We start from the raw sequence: 13,562 nt of genomic DNA on the forward strand, positions 1-13,562 counted from the left end.
CTTAATTTTCTTTTCATGAAATCAGGATCAATTATATATGACTGTCCATAAAATATGTTTTTGTCTCTTGTTTATATAACAGTTCTGTAATAAGTGACTATCAGAATTTGTAAGTATACAATTTTTGATGGACAATTAAATAGGACTGGTTAATATTCTGAGAGAAGAATCTTCTGTTTGCTTGATAATCTACCTAAAGAATCTATTTGTTGTTCTACTGAAGCCTGGAATTTAGATTTTTCTAGTGATATTGGCTGTCACACTGTGTTTTGTTGGGAGATAGTTAAGCCAAATCATGTTTAGGGAGAAAAAAACACATACTTTTATTATAACAAACATGCTTCCTCCAGCAATAGTTCTGGTACCAAGATTAAAAAGAGGAGAAATGAAATGAGGAAATGAATTAATTCATGTGCATTCTGCAGAGGGGCAGTTATAATTTAATAAGGTCGTACTTTCAGATGTAGTGCTTCAAAAATCATTATGTTAAGTCTAAGATTATTCTTATTCTATAGGGAATAATTCATGACGGGATACTGATTCTATTTAGAATAATTACCAATTATAAAAACTACTTTTAGTTACAACACTCCACATTTTAAACTTTCATAATAGTCTCATTATAGCACACCAACTTAAATTGCAGCATGATATAGTGGTACAGTCCTCAAATCATGGACTCCTTGATGCTCTTAAAAGTTGAGAACCCCTTCTAAAGAGCTTTGTTTAAGTGGGCTTTATCTATTGTTATTTAAAAATTAGAAATTAAGGCTAATAAAGGCATGAATTCATCTAAAAATAATAAATATGTTAACAATACTATTTTATGGAGAATAATTGCTTTTCCAAAGCATAAGAGTGGCTTTATTATACATATCTTTCTAGATTTTTAAAATTCTGTCTTTGGGATAAATTGTTTTGTTTGAAGTATTCGAAAACAATCCATCCTTAATACATATATGTAATTGGAAAGAGAGAGATAATTTTTAAAAGGAAATAATTTCTTAGTATATTATTATGAAAATAGTTTTGACTTCATAGACCTTTCTACTTGGGGACCACCAGGGGTCCACAGATCACACTTTTGGAACCACTGGTAACAGAGAGAGAAAGCTGGTTTGGGAAGTCTTATCTCTGATACATACTAAGTGACCCAGTCAAGTTCCTCAATCTGTCAGTGTTTCCAGGTGACTCCCCAAAATCGTAAGTTGCAAAGAATTGCTAACTTTCATCAGCAGTGGGAATTTCCTTATTCTAGCATTGCCTATATCAATAGTAAAATCACAGGATTAAAATCTAATTAAACATTCCCAGTTCATTTATCCAAGATTCATTTCTTTTTTTGAGAGAATAGATGAGAAGGATGTTTTAGAAATAGTATTTGTAGATTTCAGCAAAACACTTAACAAAATTTCTGATGCTTAATTTGTAGACTAAATGGAAGATTTCTGGTATGGTTAGGTTGATTTGGAACTGAATGAATAATGAAGTTCAAGATTCCATATAGTATAATTGCCTGGTTTTATATATATTCTAGTTTGTCAACATTCTTCCTAACTTGTGCTCATAAATGAATTCAACACACTAGATTTGTGTTTGACCATGGTCTTCCTCATTTTGGACATTATATATCCCAATGAAGTCTTAGATTTCATTAACCTTTTGGTTGCTATGTCATACTATCGTATATTGATCTTGTAGTTCACCAAAGCTCCCAATTTTTTTTTTATGTTGAAACAATTGCCCAGGGTCACTCAGCTAATAAGTGATGTGTCTGAAACCAGATATGGACTCATGTCCTCCTGATTTCAGGGCTGATGTTCTATTCACTGTACCATCTATTAGCTGCTCCCCAGATTTTTAAAATAAAATAAATATCTATTTTTAGTTTTGCCATCCTGTATTTAAGTTGATACTTAAATACCAGTAAAGGACTTTTCACTTAATCCAATTAACTTTTATCCTATTGATTTAATTCATTATTCTTCACTGTGGAATCCTTTTTGGATCCAATTTCTGTCATCCTTGTTAGATAGTCTTCCCACTTCGTGTCTGAAAAGTTGAAAAACATGACATCTCTGCCTTTATAAAACAGTGAGAAAAATGGCCTAGGAGAAAGAAGAGATTCCTGGGGTACTCTATTAAAGATCCCTCTCCCAAGTTGACATAAACCTATTAATTTTCTTGGTTTTATGACCTAAGACCATGAGACCATGAGAAACTTTGCCAAATGTTTTTGCAAGATTTACATATATTATATCTAAAGTCCTCCTCTCATTTACCATTTAGTTACTCTCTCAAAAAAGAATTGAAGTTGATCTAGTATGGCCCTACTTTGATAAAGCTTTTCTGATTTTTAGTGATCATTATTCCCATTTTTAAATTATGGTAAATCTGTTACTTGATGATGTATTCTAGAATTTTATCAGGAATCAAAGTGGTGAAATCCATAGTTTCCAGACCAAATCCTCTTTCCTTTTAGAAAATTAAGGTTAAATTTCAATTCCACAAGAATTTATTAGTGTTTACTTTGTGCTAAGTGTTCTATTGTGAGGTGCTCATCATACAATGATAAAAATACTATTCGACCTTCTATTCTTCTGAAAGAAACAAATCCTGTGCCATCTCTTCTACTCTCCAAAATTTTTCAAAGATCATTAAGAATGGTTCATCAGAAGAGTTGAGTAAACCTTTTTTCCCTTCCTTCATTCAAGAAGTATAGAATTTTGGATGTAGAACTTGGATATAGTATCAGACTTAGCTGATGTTTTGGCTAGTTTTGCTAAATTGTTTTGATTTATTTTTTTCTGTTCTGTTAGAATGACTGGCTAACAGGGAGAGATATATTCTAAAGTGAAGATGATTAAAAATTCATCACTTAAAAACTTATTATTTTTTTTTAATTTAATAGCCTTTTATTTACAGGATATATACATGGGTAACTTTACAGCATTAACAATTGCCAAACCTCTTGTTCCAATTTTTCACCTCTTACCCCCACCCCTCCCCAAATGGCAGGATGACCAGTAGATGTTAAATATATTAAAATATAACTTAGATACACAATAAGTATACATGACCAAAACATTATTTTGCTGTACAAAAAGAATCAGACTGAATTATTGTACAATTAGCTTGTGAAGGAAATCAAAAATGCAGGTGTGCATAAATATAGGGATTAGGGAATTCAATGTAATGGTTTTAGTCATCTCCCAGAGTTCTTTTTCTGGTATAGCTAGTTCAGTTCATTACTGCTCCATTAGAAATGATTTGGTTGATCTGTTGCTGAGGATGGCCTGATCCATCAAAACTGGTCATCATCTAGTATTGTTGTTGAAGTATATAATGATCTCCTGGTCCTGCTCATTTCACTCAGCATCAGTTGTTAAGTCTCTCAGGCCTTTCTGAAATCATCCTGTTGGTCATTTCTTACAGAACAGTAATATTCCATAATTTTCATATACCACAATTTATTCAGCCATTCTCCAACTGATGGACATCCATTCAGTTTCCAGTTTCTAGCCACTACAAAAGGGCTGCCACAAACATTCGTGCACATAAGGTCCCTTTCCCTTCTTTATAATCTCTTTGGGATATAATCCCAGTAGTAACACTGCTGGATCAAAGGGTATGCACAGTTTGATAACTTTTTGAGCATAGTTCCAAACTACTCTCCAAAATGGTTGGATTCGTTCACAACTCCACCAACAATGAATCAATGTCCCAGTTTTCCCACATCCCTCCAACAATCATCATTATTTTTCCTGTCATCTTAGCCAATCTGACAGGTGTGTAGTGTATCTTAGAGTTGTCTTAATTTGCATTTCTCTGATTAATAATGACTTGGAGCATCTTTTCATTTGACTAGAAATAGTTTCAATTTCTTCATCTGAGAATTGTCTGTTCATATCCTTTGACCATTTTTCAATTGGAGAATGGCTTGATTTTTTATAAATTAGAGTTAATTCTCTATATATTTTGGAAATGAGGCCTTTATCAGAACCTTTGACTGTAAAAATATTTTCCCAGTTTATTGCTTCCCTTCTAATCTTGTCTGCATTAGTTTTGTTTGTACAAAAACTTTTCAGTTTGGTATAATCGAAATTTTCTATTTTGTGATCAGTAATGATCTCTAGTTCTGTTTTGGTCATAAAGACCTTCCCCTTCCACAGGAGTGAGAGGTAAACTATCCTATGTTCCTCTAATTTATTAATAATTTCATTCTTTATGCCTAGGTCATGAACCCATTTTGACCTTATCTTGGTGTATGGCGTTAAGTATGGATCAATGCCTAGTTTCTGCCATATTAGTTTCCAATTTTCCCAGCAATTTTTATCAAACAGTAAGTTCTTATCCCAAAAGCTGGGGTCTTTGGGTTTATCAAAGACTAGGTTGCTATATTTGTTGACTGTTTTATCCCTGAACCTAATCTATTCCACTGATCAACTAATCTATTCCTTAGCCAATACCAAATAGTTTTGGTAACTGCTGCTCTATAATATAATTTTAGATCTGGTACAGCTAAGCCACCATCATTTGATTTTTTTCATTAATTCCCTTGAAATTCTTGACCTTTTGTTTTTCCATATGAATTTTGTTGTTATTTTTTCTAGGTCATTAAAATAGTTTTTTGGGAGTCTGATTGGTATAGCGCTAAATAAATAGATTAGTTTAGGTAATATTGTCATCTTTATTATATTTGCTCGCCCTATCCAAGAGCATTTAATATTTTGTCAATTGGTTAGATCAGACTTAATTTGTGTGAAAAGTGGTCTGTAATTTTGCTCATAAAGTTTCTGATTTTCCCTTGGCAGATAGATTCCTAAATATTTTATATTATCAGTAGTTACTTTAAATGGAATTTCTCTTTGTAACTCTGACTGTTGGATTTTGTTAGTGATATATAAGAATGCTGATGACTTATGTGGGTTTATTTTATAACCAGCAACTTTGCTAAAGTTGTGGATTATTTCTAATAACTTTTTAGCAGAATCTCTGGGGTTCTCTAAGGATACCATCATGTCATCGGCAAAGAGTGATAATTTGGCTTCCTCATTGCCTATTCTTATTCCTTTAATCTCTTTCTCAGCTCTTATTGCTATAGCTAGCGTTTCTAATACAATATTAAATAATGTAGGTGATAGTGGACAACCTTGTTTCACTCCAGATCTTATTGGGAATGGTTGCAGTTTGTCTCCATTACATATGATGCTTACTGATGGTTTTAAATAGATGCTGCTGATTATTTTAAGGAAAAGTCCATTTATTCCTATACTCTCAAGTGTTTTTAATAGGAATGGATGTTGGATTTTATCAAATGCTTTTTCTGCATCTATTGAGATGATCATATGGTTTTTGTTAATTTGGTTATTAACATGGCCAATTATATTGATAATTTTCCTAATATTGAACCAGCCCTGCATTCCTGGTATAAATCCTGCTTGATCATAGTGTATTATCTTGGAGATGATTTTCTGTAGTCTTTTTGCTAATATCTTATTTAAGATTTTAGCATCAATATTCATTAGGGAGATTGGTCTATAATTTTCTTTCTCTGTTTTTGCCTACCTGGTTTAGGTATCAGTACCATGTCTGTGTCATAGAAGGAATTTGGTAGGACTCCTTCATTCCCTATTTTATCAAATAATTTATATAGCATTGGGGCCAATTCATCACTTAAAAACTTAAAAGAATAGACTAATGGTCACATTTGCCAGTCCTTTGCCAAGATATCAAGTTTAAATAGAAACAGGCTACTAAACCATGCATAAAGATACCATAGGGCACATATTGACGTAGTTTTCATATATAATATTATCTATGTTTTATTGTATTTTTTTATTTTTGTTAAATTTTCCTATTTACATTTTCATCTGGTTCAGTTTGCACTCAGGAATTTGTGTTTGACACCTCTGCTCTAGGTTGTAATGTGCCTGTGCTTAGTAAGCTAAACTCATCAAGGGCTAATCAAATTCTGTTACCATCTCTTCATGTATTGCACTTTCACGTATTTGTTTATAGTTTTTGTTCTTCCTAGTTCCAAGGTCATTCTTCAAGTACTGGATTTGGAGTTAAGAATTGTTGTTCAGACATTTTTCAATTATGTCCAATTCTTTGTGAACCCATTTGGGGTTTTCTTGGCAGAGACTAGAGTAGTTTGCCATTTTCTTCTCTAACTCATTTTACAAATGAGGAAACTAAAGCAAACAGGGTTAAGTGGCTTGCTCAGACTCACAAAGCTAATAAGTATATGTACCTAGATTTGAACTCATGAAGATGAATCTTCCTAACTCCAGGCTCAGCACTCTGTCTACTGTGCTATCTAGGTGTTCTAGATTTACAGATATTAATTATCTCAATTTAAATAGGAGGAAAATGAAATTTGTGTGTGACTTATCCTTAGTTGTATAGCTATTAACATTTAAATCTTAGTACAAATTCTCTGACACTTAATAGCTGCAGTACCTTCCTTATTTTCAGATTCAAATGAGATAATGTAAAAAGTGACTAATAGTAGTATTGACAAAGAAAAGAGAAGCAAGACAAAAGTTGGGTATTTCAGCCTTATCATCATCATTTATCATCTTCATCTTGTTTATTCAATCTTCCTTGCCCCTTCTTTGACCCACCTCCTGCTCCTGAATAGCTAACAAAATCCTATTTTCTTTAGTATTACTTGACAGCTTTAGCTCTTCTCAGCTTTAAATCTCAAGACACTATTCCCATAAGAGTGTAATACTACTTTGTATTCATCCTCATTCACTTGCCCTTTCTTTCATCTTCAATAAATTTCTTTGAAAAATTGTGTGAGACTGAGTTCCCTGTTTATAGTCTCCTTATACTGCCACCTCTTTTCTTTTGCTTTTCCTTTGTAATCATTTGCAGCACCCTCAAACACAAGAGGCAGCTTTGTTGGGATGCTTGGAAAGCTGACCTCAGAATCAGAAAGACCTGGATTCAAGTCTTGCCCCTGACATATTCTCTCCTGTACAAACCTGACAAGGCATTTTACACAGCAGTGCTTTAGACAAATCTCTAAAGCTATAAATTGTACAACAGGTGTTTATCTTCTTTAATAGAGTTTGTTATCTGTCTAGATATTCTTTATGCCAGTGATATTTGCAGTCCTAGTCACTTTTCTGGCTGCAAATGTCATTCTTATCTCTTTGGGTATAATTTCTACAGTAGAAATGTAGATTATTGGCTCATCTTTTTTACTTTAAATACTTTGATATCTGATCTCCTACAATCTAGAATATATGTTAGACTGTGTCCAGCTTTTCACTTATTTCTACCATTAATTTTTAAAAAATAAGATGTAAACATCATTGGCATTAAGTGACTTGCCCAGGATCATACCTCTAATATATGTCAAGTGTCTGAGGTCAGATTTGAACTCAGTTCCTTTTGAGTTCAGGACCAGTGCTTTATCCACCGTGATCACCTACCTGCCCTCTTTCCTTCATTTCTTCTTTAGCTACTAGTTGCTCTTTAAATCAAATGATAATAATTATGATGATAATAGTAATAGAATTCCTTAAGGTTTGCAAAACTATGATATTATTTCATTTTATCCCCACAACTACTATGAGAAATAGACGCTATTAATATCTTCATTTTATAGCTGAGGAAACTAAGGAAGACATAGGTTAATTGATTTGAACAGGGTCACACAGTTAGCAAGTATCTTAAGGCTGAATTTGTCCAAATTCTACAGAAGGAGCATGATTAAAATAATTTCAATTATCAGGCTTTTTCACATGTTCCACTTTACTTCTTCCTTTAGCCAGCTAAGTTGACCAGAAAGGGTCAAGAATGAAGAAAAATAACAAAAGCTATCAGTGAGTTAGTGATTGTCATAAAGATAAATGTATCTTACAATTTTATGTTATTGGAATTCTACCATTTTTAAAAAAATACTGATTATATTCTATCCCTTTGCATTCCTTCCCTCCTCCTTGTCACTTGTAATAAAGGTGTAATAACAAAATCACCATGATGAATTAATAACTTCTTTTAAAAATTTTCTTACAATTTCCTTATATTGATCTTATTGGATAGGTGGTAAGTAGTAGCATTTCTGTTTGAATGTTCTGTGGAAACATAGTTGAAGTTCAGCTGTGAAGCAAGTATTTCACTTATTAATTAGATTTGTCAAATGTATATATATATATATATATATATATATATATATATATATACACATACACACACATGCCTGATTTAAGTCTCAAGTTATTATGTCTTCTTTTTAAGGTTTTAGTTTTAGAAGTCCTCTCACTGGAGCATCACCAGAATATTTACAGAGACTTTCTGAATTGGCCATATTAGAATATGATACTATTCGTCAGGAAACAGGCAAAAAACTTAAAAAAGTCAAGAAACGAGAGCTGTCAGACTGCTGACGAATACTGTTTGGAGTGATATTGTTTCTACACTGGTATCTGATATATGTATGTGGGGGGGGGGATTTTTTTTGCAGGCATGTGTAATATGATGTTCACTGATTTACCTAAAAATGGAAGTGTAAATAGCTAATAAATATTTTATATGTTTATATACTGAACAGTATGTGAAATATTTTGTGAACTCTATAAGAAGACATTTAAATTTATGTCTCATGGGAAGATAGATATATAGTAGGAAATCCGTGTATCTTATGATAAACATTCACTATACTTTATTTGCTATCAGTAATTTCTATAAATGAACTATTAGTATAGATGTATTCATAAGCATTATATTTAGTATATGGTTTTCTAAGGGAAATTATCCTTTGGCCACATGTAATGCACCTCCATCAGGTTCACTCTTCCATCTCATACTGGCATTAGCAGATTGGATTCCCAGAGGTGGAGCTGCTTCTATAATCCTATGGGAGGCTCTCCTTTTAACATTACCTCATGAACCCCAATGTGTGCGCTTTCTCCTAATAATGGGTTAGCAAAGTCAGAAAGGGATTTACTCAGATATCACAGCAAAAACAGTACTTGCCACCCTAGAAATTGCATAAGCTTTGAAACTGCATAAGCTACAGTCTTTCCCCTTTTTCGGCTTTGTTCAGTTGTTGTTTATCCTTTGTTTTAAAAGGGGACCAATGATATCAGGAGAGTCTCTTGAATTGGATAAATGAGGCAAAGTTATGCAAAGTTACCAACTTCACTTTCTTCCAGAGTCATCTGAATCCAGTGGTGATATATAGATCAAGATGACTGGTAATAGCCACACTACAGTGTGACAGACCTTGGCCTTTTTAAGCTAAGGTCTTTCCCAAGTCTCAGTTTGTCTGAGGCAACACTCATTCAGTGACTAAAGGTTAGAATTGAGACAAAAGATGGCTTAATTTTCCTTCCCCAAAGAATCAACCTGGGGAGGGGAAAGAAAACCTTTAGAGTTTCTGGCCAGAACAGAAAACAATTGCCATCTGCACTCACCCTGAGCCATCAAAACTCAAATAGAGAGCAAGTGAAGCTGGGGCTGGGATCTATTGTTGGCCAGTCAACGAAAACTTGAGTGATTTGGATTTAAAGTTGTGACTACAACAGGTAGCTCCATTTGAGTCACAATGGACTTCTCAACAAAGCCTGGTTTTTCAGAGCTATATTTCAATAAATTAAAAATGAAACTATATGAGACAAAAGAGCTTTCCAGAAAAATAGAGTTTTTGAAAAGCTTTTTCAAAAAGCTTTTTCAGCTTTTTGAAAAAAATTATGGAATAAATATAATAGGAAAAAAAAATCTAGTCCCTAAATGCTTTGTGAAGTATAATAAAAAATTAAGCTTTAGTGTTCATGCTTCATCAGAACTGGTAGTAAGTAGCCTCTGGCCTTCAGATTTGAGTGTAGCAAAAAACTCCTTCCAAAGTTTCCACTCCAATCCTTTCCTACCAGATATATACTTGGATTCAATTCCACCATCTTTACTTCTCCCCCATAGATTGTAAATTCCTTCAGTGCAGGGACTGTCTTTTTTTTTTTGTATATCTAGCACTTAGCACATAATAGACATTTAATAAATGCTTATTGAACTGAATAAGTTCAAAGCAAACCAACCCCTCCAAACCAAGGGAACATTCTTCTACAAGTACACAGTAAGTACATGGGGTGAAAAGTGGGCATGAGTACAGTGATTGCAGCACACACCTAAGAAACACTTATGGCCAAGGCAAGACATCACTCCACAACTGAAGGAATTTCATTAAAATGTTTACTAGTTGGGATTGCCCACTTTTGTCAGGGGAAGTTCAAATGATGTTTTGTTGGGACAATCAAGAGGAAGGCACCTAGATTTAAAATTCTGTCAGCCCTCACTGAGGTGCTATGCACCCACTTTGTTGACAGCCATACATATCACTGTGAATAAAGTGATTTTGCTCTAGTCTGTATCTCAGTCTACTGTTATTAAGTGTATTCGAGCAGGGTGTCTCCTTAATCACCGGTCAGTTGGACTGAACTGGTTGCTTGACTTGTGGGCACAGCCGCTGTCAGACTGCCAGGCTCTTCTCAGCTTGGTTTCTTTGCTGGACACGTTAATCCTTTGAAATTCTTGGGGCTCATTGTTTGATGGGGAGCTATAGTCATTCCCCATTTTCAGCTCTGGTTCAGCTGGTCAGTATTACAGTGTCCAGTAGGAATGTTACATTGCTGCCGTTTACTCACGCTGTTGAGACTGGCAGAAGCCTCTGACTCTCTGAGAGTGTTAACTCTTGAGTTTTATTTACCTTCATGGAGGAGGCAGGAGTAATCTAACCTCTCCTGGAGAGCAGTCATTTTAGGTTCAGAGCAAGTTCCCTTAGTAAAGATAATCCACCCTCCTCTATGGTGACTACACTTCTTAGACTCTTCCTGGGGTCTTATGCAGATAAGTGACTAGGGACAGGCGAAGGAATACAATTTGAGAGAGAAATTCATCATCTTTATTGGCTTCTTAATATGCAGTTGAGCTATTCAAGCCTCAAACCCTTCCTGAAGTGTGGAATGTTTATTTTACATTTCACTACCTTTGACTTTTTCACCTTTTACTATGTATTTGCATTAAATACATTAGAATTGTGAATGATAACTAATTCCTTATCCATCTCCTAACCATTTCTATGCATTCTTCTATTATGGTTGGAATTGGAAGGGACCTTAAAAAGCATGTAGTCTGAATTCTTCATTTATAAATGAGGAAGCTGAAGCCTAGAGAAATGGAATGAACTATCCAGTCTTACAGCATGCCAGTCAACCCCCAGATCTTCAGACTTCAAATCAATACTCATTTTTTATATGCAACAATCATGTTATTGATGGAGAAAGCAATTAGAAAAAAATTGCAATTTTGATTTTAGTTGGGAACCAAAATGACAAGAGTGGTTAGGAACCAGTATAGCTAACTTACTCTCCTCCGCAAACTCCTGTAAGCACATTTAGAAAGTGCACTACACCAAATCTCACTAGGAAAAATCCCAATGAGTCATTTCTCCAGGGCAGTGCAGCCTAGAGAGACTGGACTGTGGACATCAAGGATAGGGCCAGGCTAGGAGTATGTTGCAGAGCACTCCAGCACCCAGGAAAAGGCTTTGCACCAGGGCAAAATGAAGTTTCAGACCCACACTAGCACTTCACCAGAGCCGTTTTAGAGCATTGTGAGAGGGACAGGTGACAATTGACAGCTCTGTTATCCATTATCCTGTTCTGGATCACAGACCCAGAGTACACTGAAAAAGGGGCTGGAACCATGGTGTTTCCAGGTAAGGAGGTCTTGGACAGTGTACTAGGAAAGGAGGATGTTCAGAAGCCAGCAGCAGCAGCAGTGTGGCTCAGATTCCAGGCACAGAGCAAGATCTCATTTCCAATATCTAGCCCGGTCAGCAAAGGATTAATCAAGCAAGAATCCCAGATGAAAGAGGAGCCTACAGTTCTACCTCTCTGAACCAAGAGGGTTTTCCAGTTAACTTATAGGGACTCTTACTCTAAGTCAGGAACTTGCAGAGCTGGGAAGGAGAAGGAAGCCAGATGAATATGCAAACAAAAAGAATCCCACCATTAAAAGCTATTATGGTGGAGGAGAAGTTTAAGACGGGAGACCAAAGACAAGAATGACTTCAAAACACCTATAAGTATTGCCTCAAAGGAAAAAACCAGACTGAGCACAAATTCAACTAGAATTCTCAAAGAAATGAAGCAAAGAGTTTGAAAAGAGCTATAAAATTTTTGACAAATGAAATGAGAGCACTTAAAAAAATAACATGAGAAATTGGAGCCATAGAAGAAGGAATTAACAGTTTGATAACAAGAGATTTAAAACCTTGCTCAAGCAACAAATCCCTTGAAAATTATAATGGGCCAAATAGAAACCAATGAGTTTATGAGGCAACAAGAAATATTAAAATCAAAAGACTGGAAAAAATAGAAGAAAATATAAGTGATCTTATAACGAAAGTAACTGACCTGGAAAACAGATCAAGAAAAAAAAAATGTAAGAATCATTTGACCATCTGTCATCATGATGATTAAAAAAAAAGTCTGCATAGTCCTATTTCAAGAAGTCAATAAAAATTGCTCATATCTCTTGGATCCAGAGGATAAGGTGGACTAGTAAGGTTTCACAAGTCATCTCCTGAAAGAAATCCCTAAATGAAAACTTCCAGGAACATCATAGCCAAAATTCAAAGTTTCCAGGTCAAAGAAAAATGCTGTAAATAAAAAGAATTCAAATACTGAGAAGTCACACTCAGAATCATACATGATTGAGTAGCTCCCACTATTAAGGGAGAACTTGGAAATAACTTTCTTTTAAAAAATTTTTTTTTTATTTAATCAGACTTTGAAATAGTGTACTATTAGCCTGGAAAGGAAATCAAAAATGCAGGCAGACAAAAATATAGGGATTGGGAATTCTATGAAATGGTTCATAGTCATCTCCCAGAGTTCTTTTGCTGGGTGTAGCTGGTTCAGTTCATTACTGCTCTATTGGAATTGATTTCATCTCATTGCTGGAGATGGCCATGTCCATCAGAATTGATCATTATATAGTATTGTTGTTGAAGTATATAATGATCTCCTGGTCCTGCTCATTTCACTCAGCATCAGTTCGTGTAAGTCTCTCCAGGCCTTTCTGAAATCATCCTGCTGGTCATTTCTTACCGAATAATAATATTCCATAACATTCATATACCACAATTTAATCAGCCATTCTCCAATTGATGGGCATCTACTCAGTTTCCAGTTTCCGGCCACTACAAAGAGACCTGCCACAAACATTCTTGCACGTATAGGTCTCTTTCCCTCCTTTAAGATCTCTTTGGGGTATAAGCCCAGTAGAAACACTGCTGGATCAAAGGGTATGCACAGTTTGATAACTTTTTTGAACATAGTTACTTGGAAGTAACTTTAAAGAAAGCTAGAGATATATAGGCTAATGGCTAAGAATAACTTATCCAGCAAAAGAAAGCATAATGCTCAAGGGAAAAAGACCCATGTTTTATTTGAATTAGTCAAAAGAAAGAGTACACAGAGAGAGACAAAGACAGAGAAAGAATTCAGAAATGCTTTTCATTTAACAGAGAAATATAAGGGGGA

At 34.7% G+C, this 13,562-nt stretch overlaps 1 protein-coding gene across 9 annotated transcripts in view; it reads left to right on the forward strand.

The window, feature by feature from the left end:
- The window catches only part of C1H8orf89 (chromosome 1 C8orf89 homolog), a 126,829-nt gene that overhangs the window by 67,985 nt on the left and 45,282 nt on the right, over positions 1-13,562 (forward strand). For 2 of the 9 annotated variants that reach the window (XM_031946258.1, XM_031946264.1), the window contains exon 10: positions 8,257-9,654. The exons of the other annotated variants lie outside the window; for them this stretch is intronic. In XM_031946258.1, the coding sequence (XP_031802118.1) occupies positions 8,257-8,405 (149 nt within the window). In that variant the 3' untranslated portion in view covers positions 8,406-9,654. Of the gene's footprint in view, positions 1-8,256; positions 9,655-13,562 lie in introns of those variants that run through there. 9 annotated transcript variants of the gene reach the window in all.

This window comes from Sarcophilus harrisii, chromosome 1, assembly GCF_902635505.1.
Source record: "Sarcophilus harrisii chromosome 1, mSarHar1.11, whole genome shotgun sequence".
In the NCBI taxonomy this organism is placed as follows: domain Eukaryota; kingdom Metazoa; phylum Chordata; class Mammalia; order Dasyuromorphia; family Dasyuridae; genus Sarcophilus; species Sarcophilus harrisii.